Genomic DNA, 19,154 nt, shown 5'->3' on the forward strand with positions numbered 1-19,154 from the left:
TTTGTTGCTTGCTTGCAGATTCTGTCATAGTTGGCAACAGTGGTGACCGTAGTTTCTTCAACATCCCCAATCAATTTGGAGGGAAAAATGGGAGGTTGTATTCTGGTTTTAATATCAATTAGTAAATGTGGCTGGGTTTGGACTTTTATTTTCGAGTGTTGTTTTTCTCACTTCACATTTAATTTTAATTTAGCACTGTTAAGAAATAAAGAAGTTGCAAAATGTTTCCAGAGCATTTGAGGTTTCCCAGCTGCAGCTTTGATACTTGTGATTTCAGAGACGTTGATACGTTGCTACTGCTTTTTCCTGTAGTGACATCCCAGCAAGCTCAAAGATGAAATGTAAATGCTCAGTCTCCCATGGGTATGCATGTCAATGTCAATTTTGAGTTTTTTTCCTTGCATTCTTTGCTTCAGATTTACTCAGAGACAATATCCAACAGAAGGAATGCCACCTTCTATTAAAATGCAATGGAGTCTATTTCAGTTATTATTTTTGCTCTGTAGTTTTGAGGAAAACATTAATATTTTTTGATTAAAAAAATATATGTTGCTCCAGCAAGAGGACTTTTTGTGTTGTCAGGTGCATATTTTCATCTATCTATATATAATCATATGTATGCATATATAAAAATATATATATATATACGAGGTATGTGTGTATATAGATACACTTTATATATAGATCTATGTAGATACATGTATAAGATTTCCTGTGGGAATCTTTAGAGGAATAGTTACGGACTTCTCTTTGAAATATAATTAGTGACAATCTTGCTATTTCTCTGTGTAAGATATTAAACACAGACTGTCAATCTGTTGGTACACTTTGAGAGCATCAATATTTCACTCTTTTGATTGCCAGCTCTCTAGAGAAATGGTTAGCACTCCTCCCTGTAGTTTTCACACCTGTTCATAATTGCTTAAGTCTGGAGTTAAAAACCATCATTATGTGTTCACGGCACTTAGCAGGGTAATTTCTGGTTATGTCGTGGTAATGTTATGAGGTATTGTCCCAGACAGACTAATGGGAAAATCCAATTTCAAATATTCATATGTAGTGGTTGCCATTTTATTTTCAGGCTATTATTTTCAAAAAATTGTTAGTATGGTTGCATTTTACTGTCCAGGATAACTGGATGCGAGGATTTTTAACCACATTCTGTAGGTATGACATCTGCTATTATTTCAGGGAGATGAATTGTAAGTAACTTCATTTCCATGCTGTTGTCCCTAATGCATAGGTTTTTATGCTTTTTTTTTTTTTTCCTTGCAGCTCAAGAAGTTCATAAGAACACCAGAGATTCCTTCAAAGCACGTGAGAAACTGGGTCCCCAAGGTCCTGGAGCAGCGACGACAAGGCTTGGAGTTGTACTTGCAGGTGTGTCTTCTTGCAGACTGGTGAAAGCAGCATCTATTTCCACAGCATTAGAAAGTATGAAGTGTAGCGTTTTACTGATAGGCAATTTTAGAGGTGGGAAGTGACCTGTGAACTTACCAGCAGCAGTGATTTCTGTTCACTTAGCAGACCTACCAGCTAGAAATGCAGGCTTTTTTGCATTTTTTCCCTGAGTTTCCAAAGGCTGTCTTCATTTTCTTCTGTCTAAAATGGGGAAAATAATGTTATTCTTTCCAAAGTTGTTCTGACTATGCTGATCAAAAGTGTTGCAGAAAAACTATAAGAAGACTTTATTTAGCTCACCTCTATTTAGACAGACTAGGGAAGCATCAGCTCATCAAATTCATACCACTCTTCTATACATACCTGTATATTAATTGTACCTCTAGCTGAAATAGGCACCTGTCATCTCATATTCATCTCTGTTGGTTTGGACATTTGCCTTAAGTCTTAGGTTCTACCTGGATGGGTCATGATTTTGATCAAGACAATAAAAGGAGTCTTCAGGAATGATGCAGTTGTATAGACACTTAAATATATCAGGAATAAATCCTATTTATTTTTAATTAACGAAATTTCTATTGTCACCATGATTGCTTTAAAAAAGTTCCATGGTGTACATTCACAGTTGTTTTTCTAGTGACAAATCCAGATTAAGGTGTTCCTTTAAACATGTTCTGAGTTCAATGCACTTTCAGCTATGCTCATGCAAGTGCTGTTTTACTGAAGGGGTTCATAGAAATAATGTGTCAAAAAATAATTGTTTTGGAATGAAGGCAAGACTAACAGTCTTCTATTTTTACTCACATTGGCCACTTGCAGTGAATTTTTGTTTTTTCTGATTCCCATACAACTTTATTTTGGACATAATCACTACCAAGGCACATGTACCAGTTAAGTCTAAAGCAGTTTATTTCATTAAAAAGGTAGAAAAGTAATCTGGCTATCACTTTTAATTGCTGATAAACTGTAAAAGAACATCTCCCTCTACTGGAAGAGTTAGTTATTTCTTGTTCTTTTGTAGTCTTGCACGTTTAATTAACTTTTCCTCTAGTCTATTGCTGTTGGCTGTCTTAGAAACATGCAATGGTTTCGGTTGGAAGGGACTACCGGGCATCATCTGTTTAAAACATGACAAGCCTCTAAGTTATATCCATACTAATGTGCATACTAATTTAAACAAGAAAAAAAGTTGTTAATGCTTTTGTCAAAGTAATTAATTTCTGTTTCCACTAATAGAATGCAGAATTAGTCAGTAAAATTTTAACTTCTAAGTTAATTAGAGCCTGGTTCTAGACAATGAAAATTTGGTAGTAAGGCACTTCAGTTATGAGACATTTTTTAATAGTGCCAAGCATTTGCCAAAGCACAGTGTAGAAATATACTACAATTTCAGAAGACATGATCAGTTTTTTATTTAACGCCATGTATGTAAAATATTGCAAACATGTTTTCAGATGGTACTACTGACAGTTTATCTGTAGGAGTTGTTTGGCTACTAATTTCACTAGTCAGTGTTGGTGCTTGTAGCCAGACATTTGTGCAGCTGATAAACTTTTATGAAGATATGCCAGTCATTAATTGTTTTTGATAAAACCAGCCAGAACCATATGCCAATACTGAGCTATTACACAGATGTAATGTTCAATTAATTTGTTTTAGCAGATGGCCATGGAATACAGACCTGTACCTGACTGACAAGGTACATATTGGGTTCTTGAGATATTTTTAATTAAGTAGTTGTCTGTAATTAAATGCAGATAAAAATATTGACATGAAATGAGGGTAGTAGAATCACTGTCTATTACATAGAAAGGAAAGCAAGACATTCCTGTCTAAGACAGAAGTTGCTGCAGTTGCCAGTACTTTACTTTTTGTGACCTTTTCATGATGAAACTGCCCTTTTAAATCCTTTAAACACAGGTTGATTGTTTCTTGGAGTGGATGGAGACGAGCTCAGAAACATTTCATTATATCTTTCTGAAGAGTAGCAAAATACAAATAAATGAAGTATTATTAAATTGTGAGCTACAATTAAAAATAAAAAGTATTTATTTATTATTTTTTAATGTATCAGTAGCCACTGGCAGCTAATTGTATAAGACTGCTTATTTCACTTCTGTTTTTGAAAGGTTGGGTCAGGACTTTTTCTTGTTATAGTAGACAAATTTTAATGGAATTTTGAAAGAATCATTTATCATACACTATTTTTAAGTAAGACATATTTTACAAGTTTGACTGGAATGTGCTACTTTTGTTTTTTATACTGTGAAACAATTGACTAGAGCACTAATATGCTTAGTAATTCAATTGCATGTATAATAATATTTACAGAGTCCTTGTGAATACTGAGAACAATCAACTGACTAACAAGAGGAAAGAAGGATTATGTTTAATTTATTAATGAGGAAACAGATGCAGAGATAAGTGAATGACAGATTGTGGCCCCAAACATTCAAGCAAATTAGTATGAAGAAATAAGTTATTGCTACTCTCCTTAGCATGGTAAATGTTTCTGTGCATGAAGTTAAACTACAGCACAAATCACTTAAACTGAACTGATTTAGTCTTTGCTAAATAAGAAAAATTACAGAATAAACTGCATTGGAAGAGACCCACAAGGATCATCGAGTCCAACTCCTGGCCTGCACAGCAGAGCCTCAAGAGTCACTCCTTGTGCCCAAGAGCACTGTCCTAACACTTGAGCTCTCTCAGGCTGGTGCTATGATCACTTCCCTGGGGAGCCTGTTCAGTGCCCAGCCACCCTCTGGGTGAAGAACTTTTCCTGATATCCAGCCTAAATCTCCTTAGAGGCCATTACCTTGGGTCCTGTCACAGAGATCAGTGCCTGCCCCTCCTCTTCCCCTCCTGAGGATGTTGAAAATGAGGCCTCCCCTTGGTTTCCTTTAAATTTCAAAACACCTGTTACTGCCAGTAGGAGAGCACTTAACCAGCTTTTACTGCTTTATGGTGGCCATTGAGTACATTAAGTAACTTTATAATTACTTGATTGTATATCTGAGCTTGTAGCTTAGAGTAGAGCAGAGATGAGAAGCAAGGTGGTTTGATTTTAATTTTCTAAAATAAATCACTGGGTTACACTATTGCTCACAAAAATCTCTCGTTAGTAGTTTTAGTCTGCAGTAAGATTTGAACTTAATATTTATTTATGGTTAGAAATATATTCTCTTGATGAGCCTCATTAGGAGCTTCTTGTTTAAGAAAGGTAGACGGTAAGGATTTTAAGCAGTTGGTTGTATAAGGCGCCTATAATTTGAGAAGGGTGCCAAAAGGATCTACTCTGAAAGCCTGTGACTCCTCACAGTAGTGAGTGTAGATGAATGTATATGCTTTAAAGTACCAGAAGGTGAAGGTAAGTATGGAAGATGATGAAGCAGGCTGATAACCAGCATTGTAGCTTCTGGATGGTGTTTGTTTGGTTTGGGTTTTTTTTTTCATCCTCTGTCCAGTTATCACAAAGCAATACAGAAATATAATTTGGTTTGTATGTGTATTTAAATAAGATATAAATCACTTGAAAACTCCCTCTTCCATAGTTTTTACTGTGTCTGAATTTAGTAAGTCATTTTGTAGATGGACCAAGTGAACAGGTAGTTTGGGTCTTAGTTTGATCATTGAGGGGTGGCACTGGAGGGACCTTACCTAACTGGCTGTCAGAGCAGCTGCAGCTGCTTTGGGTCAAATCAGTATTTGTTACAAATACATTTGATATGATACACTATTTCAGGAGCAGTTTTTACAGTGCTTATTTCCTGTGAATTGTTAATGGAGAAGAATTTGATGTAGCTACCTGCTCATTTGGAGTTAGGTCATATCCTTGTCCCAGTAAGCTGACACTGGATGTTGTTGCCATCCAGTCTGTCTGCCCCGGGGACTTGCCCTTTGACAGGTCTGCCTTTTAAAGTTCAATGGAATAGATATTTTCAACCCCCTTGGGCTAAAGAAATTTCATAATTTGCTGATATCATCAGTCCAACAAGATAACAAGCATCGTTAAGAGAATTCACTTTGAAGTAGCACCCACATCTCAGCATGAGACTTGGTAGCTACTGCTAGTCTTCACTGAAATATTTTGCTTATAGGGAGAGATTTTGAAGGAGGCCCATATTTTTTATTAGTTTCAGGGTACTAACTAATTTTATGTGGTCTGGATGACCTGAAGAAATTCTTCTTGTGACTAGCAAGGCTCTAATATAAAACAGAGAGCTGTAGACCTTCTGAAGTGCTCTGTATATATGTAGGGTCTCTATGTACATATGTCTCTAACCAGAGTTAATATGTAGAGCTAATATTTCTCTTTTGGCTGAGGTCAAGAAAACATACTTGCCTTTTATTTATTCTTAAACTTTTTACAAAGAGAACAGTCCTGATTCCTGGAGATAAGATTGGTTAAAGTGCTCCTTGGCTGTAAGACGTGAAGACTTGATGAACTTCAACATTCCAGTAGTTTCAGAATCCAAATATTAAAAATGAATTATAGCATTTATGAAACTGGACTAGAGATTTTTTTTTCCATTTAAGGAAATAATCTGGAGATCTGAGAAGCACTTTGACCTATATTTCAGTATTCTTCAGAATGCAAATCTCTTTAAAAATATTTTAACAACCAATCTTTCCTGTAAAACATAAGACCATATATGTTACGGTTTTTCTCTTAAGAAATTAAAATCCAGTTCTATACTCCTTAGCTGTCTTAGTTTCCAGCAGGGTGGAGTTAGGAAAACAGTGAATGTAATAATGTAATAAATAATATGTTGTTGCTTTATGAGTAAGCTCATCAGAAATGTGAAGAAGAAGACCACACATTATTATATTGCTTTTTAAAATTCTTTTTGGGAGAACAACTGCAACTGCAAAAAATGAGGACAAATGTGTTTTTCTGTAGTTAGTTAGATTGCAGAGGACAAACTGTCAATATAGAAAAATTGACTTAAGGTGTCTTTTCTTCATAGGCCACTATGATTTTCTTTAATTACCACAATAAGAATTGATACAAAATTCCTTGTGGTAAAGTTTAAATAAGTAAATAACCTTTCCTGACTGGATAGTGGGTATGAACAAAATTTTTGTACTATTTTCTTTTAAGTTGATCTAATTTTGTGATATTACTTTGTAAAAGTTTTAAATTCAGTTAAAAAATTCTGAAGGATTCTTTTTATTGATTTGAAAACTCTGTTGCAGAGCATTTCAGACCTAATATGGCATTTCATATTCAGCCAGGGATAAGAATTGTCCTTTCCTTGAGCTTCGGTCATTGTCCCTTTTCACTATCATTCTGAGGGCTGGGTTAATGTGATTTCTCAGGGTTTTTTATCAAATTGTGAAGAGTTTTCCATCACCTTGTGAGGAGTTTCATTAGTTCTTCACTGCTTAATTGATACAATTTCTGTTGACCTCTCGCTATTCTAACAAGAAGGAATGAAAACTCAGCCATTTATAACCTTGTCCATTGTCAAAAAGACTGGAGAGCTCTCTGCTCTAAAATGTGGCATCTAGGCTCCTGATGCCAGTGTGCAAGTACTCCACATAGTGTGTTTGCTAGACTTCGCCTTTCAATAGCCAAAAACACCTGTTCTGTAACTGCAGCTGAAATTCTGCTTCAGAACTTTAGGAGTAGGATCAGAAAAGAAATTTATTTGGGGAAAAGAAATTATTGGTGATGTACATAGTTTTTCATTGTCTTCTCTTTGAAGTAGAGGTAAAAATGGTCCCATGGTAGTACGTAAAAGTTATCTGAGCTCTCTTAAGCAGAATTTAAGGAACTGAACAAAAACTAGGACTTGATATAAAGACATGAAGATCTTGATTGTGGCCTAAGCTGATATGAACCTCTAGGATCAGATTTTATCTGTAAGTGCTTCCTAAGTGGAACAGTTTCTGATGTTACATATGTAATATCTGTTGAGGTGACTGGTGCTGTTGGAGATGTTTAGGATTATTGAGATCTCTGTGTGTGATACATGCACTTTTATGGGTCATTTTATTGTCTTTGCTCAGTAAAAATGAATCAAATTGCTTACTATTTAATTATGAAAATGCAGTGGCAAAATGATCTTAGAAATATTCAACGATCATTCAACTATTTAAATTTTATTTCTGTGCAATTCACATTCACTCCATTTATCCATTCTGTCCATGTTCATTCATCACATTTATCCATTCATGGCAATTTTTCTTCTTTTATATTTTCAAAAATCCATTCTGTATCAAGCATTTAATTGTTCCCACATGCCTGTGTACCTTCACCAAAGGGTATTCTAGACACAAAATTTTGAGTTAGTTCAACTGGAAAGTTGGAAAGGTGTATGGAAGGACAGCCTATATCAAGCATAGAAGGTCCTCTAGTTGAAAATAACTTTTGAAGCTGATTTTGTTTTGAAGAAAAATGTTTTATATGGTAGTCTTGCATATTTATACTCTTCCTTGGTATTCATTCATAGCCATTTTGAGATACAGGATACAGTGCTAGCTAGATCTTTGGTCTGAAGTAATGATCTTCTTATAATCCTTAAAGCAGTTAGAGACATGCTTGTGTTCCAGCTTGTTATTATATTTCTTTAAACATTAATGTGTTTTTAGGAACTGAGCCCTGTATATATCATGGCCACTATTTAAAAAGAAAAAGGAGTTAACTATGTGGTTGAGAAGATATATTTGAATAATTGAGATATATCTATAGTGATACATACATACATACATACATACATACATACATACATACATAATGAAGAGGCATGCAGGTGATGTGACTGTGCAAAGCCACCTGTTAAGGCTTTTTCAGACCAAATGCTTTATATATGGGAGGTAATTTGGTTATATACTTAAAAGCTGAATTCATAGGTTGAAATTTTAAGCTATAAAAGTTTTGTGCAAAATATGGGCTTATTTTTTTTCTTCTCCACCTCATTCTGTGTATGCCTAATCTGTGGGTTTTTTCCCACTAGGCTTCTGCTTAACCATTCCCCATGTCTGAGAGAAGTGAATAGAAATTACTTTGACTTCCTTGTATCATTCATTAGGCACCACAAAGGTTTCTGCAGAGGCAGTCCTTCCCTTTGTCCTGTGTACACATACATTATTAGGATCTATTTCTAACTAATTTAAGATCAAATCGGCATTTTTGCAGGAAAAAAATTCCCATCAAGTCCAGAACAGATGCTTATCTTCCTGATTGCTGTTTCTGGAAACCAGTTTTATTTTAAGTGCAGGAGAATATGCTGAGAAGAAAGAGTCTAGCATTAGAAAGTTGCAAAAAAAAAGTTGGATTCAGTGAAATAAGATTTAACTGATGTTTTGCTAGAAAGTCTGTTTAATCACCCACATCTATTAATCACATTGAAAATTCTCTCCAGTATCCAAAATTAATCAGTGTCTTCCGTCTCTAACTCCATTTAGTGTGCAGTAATCAAGGCTGAACAGCTCCTGTAAGGAGTTCGAAAAGCAATGGTATGATAAGTATAAAAAGACAAAATGTTCTTTGTCCTCATTAAAGATTGTGAGCAGAGTGTTAAATAATATTAATGGCTGGGATTGTCAGTACTTAACAGTACTTTCCTAGTACAAGTGATTTTATTGATCGATACAGTCTCAATGTAACAGGGCAGATTATTCTACTGATTTTATCGAAACCTTAACTAAGTTTGTTAGTGTACCACATATCCTTAAATAGATCTAGATGATGATGTAGATTAAGAAAAGCAGACCACCATCCATCTTTTTTTGATAGGTTAATAACTTAAATCCATCATTGCTGTGACCAGCTTTTTTAAGATGCTGTTGTGCATACGTGTTTCTTTGGTGGTAAAGATACATAGCTGGATTTAGATGGCTGTGGATTTTAAAGGCGTGCCTGACACATGCAAAATTTCATATTTGTTAAGAAGAAGCAGAAAACCAAAGAAAACAGGGAAGTAAAATAATTCCGTAGATAATTTAAAGAAGACCCCTTTTTAAAAAGTGTGTGTCTGTAGAGATTTATGAAGAATTATTTAAAGCATTTTTCAAGCACGCTCAGAAAATTAGCTGGTTTGTGGTTTAGGAGTTAAATTTTTGCTTTTCATCTTGTGCTATGTTGTGATTTATGATTAATATTTTTTTCCTTCATCTTCAATAATCTGTTTGATTTTGCTGTATAGAACTGTGCTGCAGGAACTCTCTCATTTTACTCTTATGTGTCAGGGTTGATCAAAATTAATTTTACTGAGTTAATCATAGAATTCACGTTAGTTGGTATGACAGGTTTAGAAACCATTGTCTATGTGCTTGTTCTCTTTTCATTATACTGTGTGTCATAATAATATTGTATTACATTCTTTTGCCCAAGTTAAGATGGACATCAAAGTGTACTAATCATGCATTTCCATACAGTGAGAAATGGTCTCTGTCATGACTATACATGCTCAGAATAAGTGGAAAATATTTAAGAGGAGAGAAAAAGAAATTAAGTTCTCTATCTAAATCACAGTCTATGGAAACAGAGCTAGGAGTATTAAAAACACACTCTTGTAGTCTGCTGATGACTGTTCTCACAGTCCCGATTCCTTCTAAATCCATACAAAATACAAGATATTTAATTCATTTAGCTGTGGTGAAAGAAAATGTGGTCACCTTCCTTATCCTGAATGCAGCTTCACATTTGATGTGTAGGCAGTAAATTTTCTTTTTCCTTAATACATATTTAATAGATTTGGTTGAGCTCTTTGGCAAAGGGGAGGGAAGTCAAAAAATGTTTGTCCATTATAATAAAGAGGGAAAGAGGGGGCAGTAATTCCTGCAGTCTTTTTGTCACAACCTGAAGTTTGGTAAAAAGACTCAGGTTTCCCTCATCTTTTTAATCAATCCATAGCATTTTAAAAACATTTTCAGTTCCTTTTCTGTGCTGTTTTACATGAGGTAATTCTTATATTTAAGTATACAAATGGCTATTGCTTTTTTAAATTGGATCTTCAAAGCAAGTTAAATCTTAAGGGCCTTTTCATCAAAATTAGTCCATAAAATTAATGGATTGCTAATAAAGTGATAAACTTATTTTCTACTGAAGGAGTATTTTATTATTGCATGAGTACTGTAATGCACTCATTACAGTATTGTTAAGGTTGTTCAGTAGTATACAGCACTAAATTAGAATGTAGTTTAGACTTAGATTGCATTGACCTTATACCATCTGGTAGCATTCTTCTGCATACACTCTTTGTGTGAATGAAGATCCACCACTAATATTCTTTACACATTTATAAATTGCACATGAGGGCAGGGGAAAAATGTTAATGAAGAAGCTAATAATTATTTTTTTACATCAGGATTTGAATCTGCACATAAGGCACAGCCTGTGTTTGGAAGCCAGAGGAAGAAAACAAAATATGGGATAACTGAACCATTTGTTATGTGGTCTGGATAAAGAACTCCTTCTGGGGGAAAAAGTAGTGTAGGATCATGCTACATGTGTAAGCAATGTTAAATAAATCCTTATACATAAGGAAGCTGAATTACAGCTTGATTCTAGTGTGCCATAATAACTTTATTGTCCAATATTGTTTGTATCATTTAACATAGACCATTCTGGGGAAAAAAAAAATCAAAAAACAACAACAACAACAAAAAAACCCACAAGCAAACAAAACCCAACAAGCTGTGGAACTAATCACAGGGGGTTACCAGAAAGATACTGAAATAAATAAGCAGTAAATCTTGAACTTCTGGTTTAGATGTTGAAAGGAAGAAGCATAGGAACAGAAGAATTCTTTGCTAGAAGGACTGCTAAGCAAAACATGAGAGCTGGTCTATCAGTAGCTAAGAGAGGTAAGCAGAGGAAGAGGCAAATAGTCTTCCTCAGGTTGTGGCAGGGTGGTCAGTGAGCCTTCTCCTTTGGTTCTGTAGTAAATTCAATACTCCTGCATTAGGTATAATTCCCATGTGTCTATTTGTGCTGCCTTTTCTTGGCATTTATGCAGTCTTAGATGACTCCTTTCTGAAAAATGTTGAAGGATTTCAGGGTGAAGTAAGGGGGGAAGGTCCTGTGGTCATGGGTAGCTTAGAAGAATAACAAATGCTTATTATCTTCTCTAACATTGTCTATCTCTACCCACATCACTATTGATTATCTTTTTTTTCCTCCTGTTTATTGTCTTTGTTGTCCAAATATAATATAGATTTAGTTACATGCAGAAAAGCTCATTTTACTAAACCCATTCATTGCAGAATTTTTTGACTGAGATAGGCTTGGATTTCGGTGAAGGTGCATTTGCAAACAAATGCACATTATTGAATGATGCCTAAATGTATAACTCTGATATGCATTTTTCATGTAGACTTTGAAAATATGGACATTAAATTAAGGAACTTCCAGGGTTATTTCCGATAAACACTGTGAGTTATATATAAGGAAATATTCAATATTGATGTAAAAATTGAGGCTTGTGGTGCAGTTTCTTTTTAATTTCTTATAATTATAGTTGTCTTTATCTAATATACTTTTTCTTCTATAGGTGAAAAAGTTTGCAGAAACAAAGCATGAAGCAGAAGTAGAACATTAATTTTGTTAGGCATGTTGTAACTGGCAAAGATTAATGTATATATCTCTTGCTAATTCTTTTCAATTACTCAGTTCATATAAATTCCCAAACCTTGTTAATTATGCTGAAGTCAGGTGGTAATTTTTAACAGTGTTTCCACAGCAAGGGAATTTTCCTGGTCTAACCTTGCCCTCCTGTAGAAACTCTCAGCAGATTAGGCATTCTGACTCTAGTCCATTCGTTTTCAGCACAAGCCTAATTGCTGCCGACTGCCTGCCACAGGTACCCTGGTTATTGTACATTTAAGGGATGCAGGTTCTTCGGAGAACAAATAAGGAAAGATTACTTGTTTGTTTTGTTTCATCCCAAGAGAAATGTGGGAGCTTAATCAAGAAAAATAATTTCTTCTGTTGATTTGGCTTATTTGTGGAAAGGGATAATTGTATAGAGGCGGGCATAGAGCTATGCATTTTGAAATAAATTTTGCCATTTACCTACTTGGGAGGCAAAGATACAGCAAAATGAATGTAACACAGCATTGGAATTGATGGGGATGGTTCACATTTCTCATAGTAAGTAATTTGGTTGCTGGGCTTTTATTTTAACCAATATTGCTAGGTGGTGTTGTCATTTGTTTTGTCTGCTTCTTTGGATATCTAATCAAGTAGGGGGAAAAACGCTTTTCCAAATTGTCCTTAATTGCCACAGCACAAAGTGAGCTAAGCACTCAGGTATTTCCAATTAAAGAACTTGTTTCCAGCAAGCACCATTAAATCTATCTTTCCCAATCTGATAAATAAGCTATCAAAGAGTGGAACAGATTAATTGAGAGCAATTAGTTCAAAGCTCTGTATAACAGTTAGACTGAACAAACATCAATTAATGCAAATTTTATGTAAAGCAGTAAGAAGCACTGATGCAACAAAACAGAGCTGAGAGTAGCCACTAAGCACAAAGGAAAATTTCATATGTGATACAGAAAGAAAAGACTGGGAGAATCACAGATCATACAATTCAGAACCATCACAAGATTTATTCCAATTGCATCTAAAGTATAAGAAAGCCCTGCATATACTTCAACACTTGTGTTTGTAGACACAGTAATCTGCAAGTTTGCTTTGCTTATGTTAATAATCAGTAACTCCTGTGTTTGGTAGAGACTTATCCTACGCACTGTATTTTGATTCTCTTTTAGTGCAGGTTTGTATTCCTATATATCTAGACCTTTTGGATGGGTGTTTCTTCCAGCTGCCTGTGCATGCCAAATTGCATTGGTCCACTGGTGTAAACATCATTCTGCATTCTGCATGTGAGTTCTCCTAATGACAAAACAGAAAAAGCATTTTGACAGCACACACATCATCATGAGGAGAAAGCCTCTCTGTCACCTTAGATACTGGAAAAAACTTATAGGTTCCAAGTATAAATATGTTTTAAAAAAGTTTTACAACTTTGTTCACTTGTTGATAATTGTTTTGTATTCTCTGCTTTGGGGTAATGTACTCCATCAGGAAGGTGGCACATGAAATAGATTAATTTCCTCAGTTTTTATAGAACTACCTTGGCTAGGTAAATTGTAATGCTGCTCTACATGTTGGCATCATTTGTGTAAATTGACAGCACAAATATACCAGCTGCCACAACTTTTAAACTGCTTGCTAAGAGCATCAGTTTGTGTGGTGCATCTCTGGCCTTTACTGCAGCAATGTGGCTGGAGTCTACTTTTGCAGAATTACAGTTTTAAAATGGTTGGATAAAAATCTTATTTCTTATGCTGTTGCAACCCACTGGGTACATCTATTCCAGGAAAATGAAAAGGTCAGTGATAACCTTCCCAATAAAACCTTCTGAGAAAATGTCATTTCAGTTATGTGTATCTGACTGGCAGAGTTCATCCTCAAATTTTTTGAGCTTTATATTTTTTTATTTCTGGAATATCATCATCATGAGAGGAATTCAGCATTCATAACCATGATAGTATGATGTTATATCAGCTCATGAACTGATGATAATATACATTCTGTAACAGACATAGGACTTTGAATACAGGTGATTTACAGTATTTTTCTTAGTGTTTTTGCTGGTAAGTCACACATAAGATCATGGTTGTATTCTGTGTAACTATTCTTCTGAGCAGCTTCCCCTTAATGTTGGCTTCTTAAAAATACTTAGATTATCTCCCAAAAATCATGAGGAAATTGGACAGGTGAAAACTCTCTTAGTTTCTTCAGATGTCGAGGCATCCAGATCTTCAAGTGCACTTTCACTTTGGGATCCAGCTCTCACACATAATGGGAAGGGTTCCTGTTGTAACACTCATAAGATAAGCACTCACAAAACCACAGGAGAGTATGGAGGAGTAAAGACCATGCACAGAATTCAGAGTCTACAGTCTTGCAATGAACAGCATTTAAGCAGCCATCTCCACATTATCCCATCAGACATTTCTCTGTGTATTTGGAATCAGTCAGGGTCAAGCAGTGATATGTGCTAATAGTTTTGAACAGCATCAGTTGTATAATGTCACAGTTAGAAGCAATTTGTGTTTCTGTAATGATACTGTATTTAAATGCCATGGAGTAGTGCTTACCTGCTTTACAGGGGGATTTTTTTTATAGTTAATCAAATTCAGGCAAGTTTAATTATGTGACCTGAATTAGTTATCCAGTTTGAACTGCTGGAATTACAAGAACAGGTACTTTAAGAATAAGTTACCACAGAATACTGGGGTCTTTTCGTAGTATTGGAAATAAAGATTAGTGGGTTTTATGATGAATTTGCCCTTTAGTGTTGTAGGAGGCTCTTGATAACTGAGTTCAATGCAGAAATTCAGGGAATGTATTATTAATGTAAAAATACAGGCAATATTTCAGGGCAGAGGTCCAGCAGCCAGGCTTGACATCTCAACCTGAATTTTAAGTGGCAAAAAATTCCAAAAATAATCGAAATTTCTCTAGTTTGCCAATTAAACAATTGCCCAATTTTACAAAGCAGTGATGTTCACCAAGGAGGTCAGAGAGAAGTCTATCATCAGACAAGACTGATGGGTTTGTTACTGTGTGTATGGAGACATTATTTTCCCTGTAACATATTTACCAGTTATAACCATCATATTATCTTTTTTTATATCTATGACAGATTCTTTTAACTTTAGATTCTTTCAGCTCTCCACCCTACAACCTTTTCTTGTTCTGTTTTTTTCCCCTGAAATTTAATTTTGTCCCTTTGACTGTATTCAATCTTATTCAATTCAATCTATATATCAGTTATAGTATTGTCTTCTGATGATCACATATTGAAGGTCATCTCTGTGGCCAGTCAACAGACAATGATAGGTGTTTTGTGGATTTCAGTTCTACTATAAATCCTTTCTGAACTGTTACACTGCATCCACATCTGGTGGCATACTCACTTTCATTTGCTTATAGTGGAGTCTAGAGTCTGATTAATCTCTATGTACCACTGTATATAGTACTGTGTTGTCTTTTCATTCAAGGACCAAAAAAAGTAACTTAAATAACAATTTTACCTAGCTTCAGATGCTAAATCTTTCTTATAAAGTAAACCGGAGCCTTCAGAGAAACAGTAATCACTGGGAAGAAGAGGTGCAGCACAGCGGTTTTTTTAGGAATTCTTCTTGTGTGGGAAATGCAGAGACGAAATATTTGTGCCAAAGTGAGTAATAGAAATAAGGAAGATTGCTGTCTAAAATGCCAGAATATATGATTCATTAATCTGTGATACTCAATTTCAACCTAATTTGTGGAGTTTACTGACCATAAATAAGTAGTTCTCTTGTTGCTGAGTGAGAAACATCAAGTAATTGCTAAGTGAGAATATAACATCAAAAATACAGGATTTATAGAGAACATCTTGGCATTCTTGCAGCATTCTAATGTTATGATTAATTTTTAACAGAAATACAGATAACTATTCTGCTTCTGTTAGCAGGCTAAATTGCAATATCTTTTCGCTATTTTGGAGATGTCATCCCTCTTTGAATAACAAGAAAATGGAGAGTTTTTAGGCAAATCAGGGCATTGTCCACTGAATTGCTATGGTGTGACAAGTGCAGCCTTCCAGCTGATGCTGTCTGTGTGCCATCAGCACAGAAACGGTAAATAAGCATTCACTGACCAAGTTAGGATGGTCTCTTTTCACAAGTAATTGTATCATTCTTCACTTTTCTGAAGGACTCCCTTGCTGGTGAGTTTTGGGAGGGACAAGTGTCAAGAAGTAGTACGATAATGAAGTACCTGTGATTGAGCAAGGATTACATTGCTCTGTTAATTCTGTAAAAACTTGTCAGTTTGCCACCCAAATAAATGCCTAGACTGCGTAAAACATGGAGCAGAGTGACCTCTAGAAGAAAAATCAATGGCAATTCATATTTCATATGTCTATAATTGCTTGTGAGAGCATGGCAGCAGTTTGTTTATAGAGCAGCTTGTTCTACCAGGGATTGTTTCCTTTTTCTTCTTTCTAGTGGTGATGCTTCACATGGACTGTGAATTACAGCTAGACACAGAAATAGACAAGTTTTATTGGTGGTGATTTTTTATTATTGTTTTCACATTACTGTCTTCAGAATTGCTGCAATGTGTTCTGTTCTAGCCAGTGCACTAGATTAGTTACATAGTTACATGTAAATCGTGTTCACAACTGTTTCCTTGAAAGACTCAGGAAGCTGTTTTTTACCTTCTCTTTAGTAAGCAAGGCTCTGTCCTCCATGAAGTCATCCATTTGCTAGTATTTTAACCACCAAACTGATTCCATTCTATGGCCATCATTTTTAAGCAATTTGTCAGAGAAGCAAGGCATTCTCACAGTCTGCTAATTTAAAGACAGAATTTTGAAAATATCTTTTTTCCCCCTGCTTTGCTTTGTTTTTGTTTTTTTTTTTCTTTTTGAGAAGCTGTTGTAAGATTTGTATCCCCACTGAGGACCGAGATGTCACAGGGATGGAGAAAATGCCGCTCACTTTATGGATTACTGTTAGGTCAACAAAACTTTGGCAGCATTGATTAACTTGACAGTGAGTACAGCAGTACATTTATCACTTATGGCTGTGCTGTAGAAAATCTAATAAGAGGCAAACAATTCCCTTTAGAGCAGTAACAGGTTCACTGTGGCTAACGGTGCATGCACTGGAAATTTCTGACTTTAAATTATACCCTTGCTGCTAGTTGGGTCATTGACTCCAAGCTACTGCACTTTCACTACTATGTTCTGTATTATTAATTTGATCAAAGTTGTTTTGGCTTCTATAAATGTGTGCAAGCCATATATTGAAGTTCATTTAAACTCATAAGCATTTTTGAAGAAAGGATGCTGGAGGAACATGATCCAAGCTACATTATACAGAAGGGGCAGTTACTTGTTACCACTACAAATGTTAGGGATCTTAAAGGTAATAAAAGAAAAATTTTGAATTGTCGCTTGCAAACCTGCCTCTAATTCACAGATTTAAATAAATCCTAAACCCAAATCTATCTTACATTCAGTAAATGTCATAGATTGTTCAGAAGGACTTTTTCCACGTGTGCAAATATGTACGAGTAATTTCCTTAAAAATTCTATACATGCTGATTTACAGATGTTCTTCCAGTTGCCTTCTTTTTGCGATAATAATGAGAATTGAACTGCTAAGAAGAGATTTTTTTGCCTTTCCTGTGTAGAAGCACTGCTGCTTCACTACAACTTACTGTTTGGTTATAATCTTATGGTGAAATTGGGTTTTATTCAGTATTTCTTGGTTTTACTTTAGAAGAACTTTTCTCAAGGCCTGTGCATTGGAAAATGTCTTTGCATTGCAGATACTTAAAAGATCAAGGTTTTTTGGGTTTTGTACTGATTAGTTCTCTTAATTGTGCTGATTAGTTGTACTGATTAGCTCTCTTAAAAGGAAGCGCTGCATAAGATACTCTTCTACTGAAGAATACCAAGCTTTTTTTGCAGTTCAAATAACCAAATGTATGTAAACGTCACATACCCAAATAATTGTGTTTCCAGAAACATGCAGGAAATAAGATTGAAGAGAATTTGGTGTGAAGTGCAGATCAGAATATAGAGTGTGCAGCTTAACTTCTAGCTTTGTGATACAATCTGAAAAATTGCTGTTCAAATCAGAGAGTAGTAATTTTAATATATTTTAATATTAGAATATCTGGTACACTAAGCTGGAGAGCATTTGTGGGTAGCAGCTGTTATTTCAAGTATTTTATGTTATTTTAGGAAACTGTTCAAATTGGAGGTTTTGTTCTGCAGTATCTGTAAAAATGATGTTGTTTTCTTTGTTGGGAGAGAAGTATTCTACTTGAATCAATTGTCAAGAGGCTTAATGTAATAAGGCATTTTGTGGTCTGACTAAAAGAAACACTGTGCAGAAGAAATTCCCATAGCAGTTTGTTTTTAACAGAAAAACTGAGTTCACCTGAACCATAAATACATTGAAAACTGAGGCTTAATAAGGTAGAGCAGCTTCAGAAGGAAGAGGGATTGTTATCCAATTGTAATGACTACAATTTAACCAGATATATGTGTTAATGATAGTGAAGCTCTATCAACACCGTAACAGCAGACTCTTTGCAAGAAATGATCAAGCAAGTGGACATTAGTAACCTTTGCATAGCTAGGGGGTAAACACAACTGAAATAGTGGCTCCCCTTTCCTCTTTTATTTTTTTTTAATTTCCAGGATAGAAGTTGTGTTTTTCACTCTCTTATTGTATTTTATAGGTAACAAGACAAATTTCCACACTTTCTCCTGGGTTCATGCAATAAAGGAGTTACCCTACTAGCTGCCTTACTGAATAGAGACCTGGTATTGATTACCTATCACACTGGCATCAGAACTACTCTTAGGATTCAATTTTTTTGTTGTTTTGCATATTTTATTGATCAAAAGTGGTAAATGAGCATCAAGCGTGCAAGAAGACGATGAATTGTTTACTTGCATAAAATAACCTTTCAATAAGGAAAGATGCATTGCTCACACTTTTGGTGCTGTTCTGCTGCCCGAAGCAGATGGCATTCAGCTGCTATTGATTTGCTCCTATAGTTACAGAGCAGCATGTAACAAGGCATGCTCATTTCTCTGAAAGAGAGGTGAGGTTTTTTTGCCAGGGTGGCAGGAGTAAAAAAAGGAAGGATGGGGGGTTATGAGGGTTGTTTTGGGGTTGTGGGTTTTTTAAAAAAAAAATGTTGAAGTCCTGTGCAAACAAAA

At 35.3% G+C, this 19,154-nt stretch overlaps 1 protein-coding gene across 3 annotated transcripts in view; it reads left to right on the forward strand.

Annotated features, from left to right (window-relative positions):
* Positions 1–19,154, forward strand: part of SNX24 (sorting nexin 24) — an 88,702-nt gene that overhangs the window by 50,504 nt on the left and 19,044 nt on the right. For all 3 annotated transcript variants that reach the window (XR_014951192.1, XM_021546253.3, XM_085566462.1), the window contains one exon: positions 1,276–1,380. Coding sequence is in view for 2 of the 3 variants with exons in the window: in XM_021546253.3 (XP_021401928.1) it covers positions 1,276–1,380 (105 nt within the window). In the remaining variant the exon portion in view is untranslated. The remainder of the gene's footprint in view (positions 1–1,275; positions 1,381–19,154) is intronic.

Source organism: Lonchura striata, chromosome Z, assembly GCF_050655825.1.
Source record: "Lonchura striata isolate lonStrDom1 chromosome Z, ASM5065582v1, whole genome shotgun sequence".
Lineage (NCBI taxonomy): Eukaryota > Metazoa > Chordata > Aves > Passeriformes > Estrildidae > Lonchura > Lonchura striata.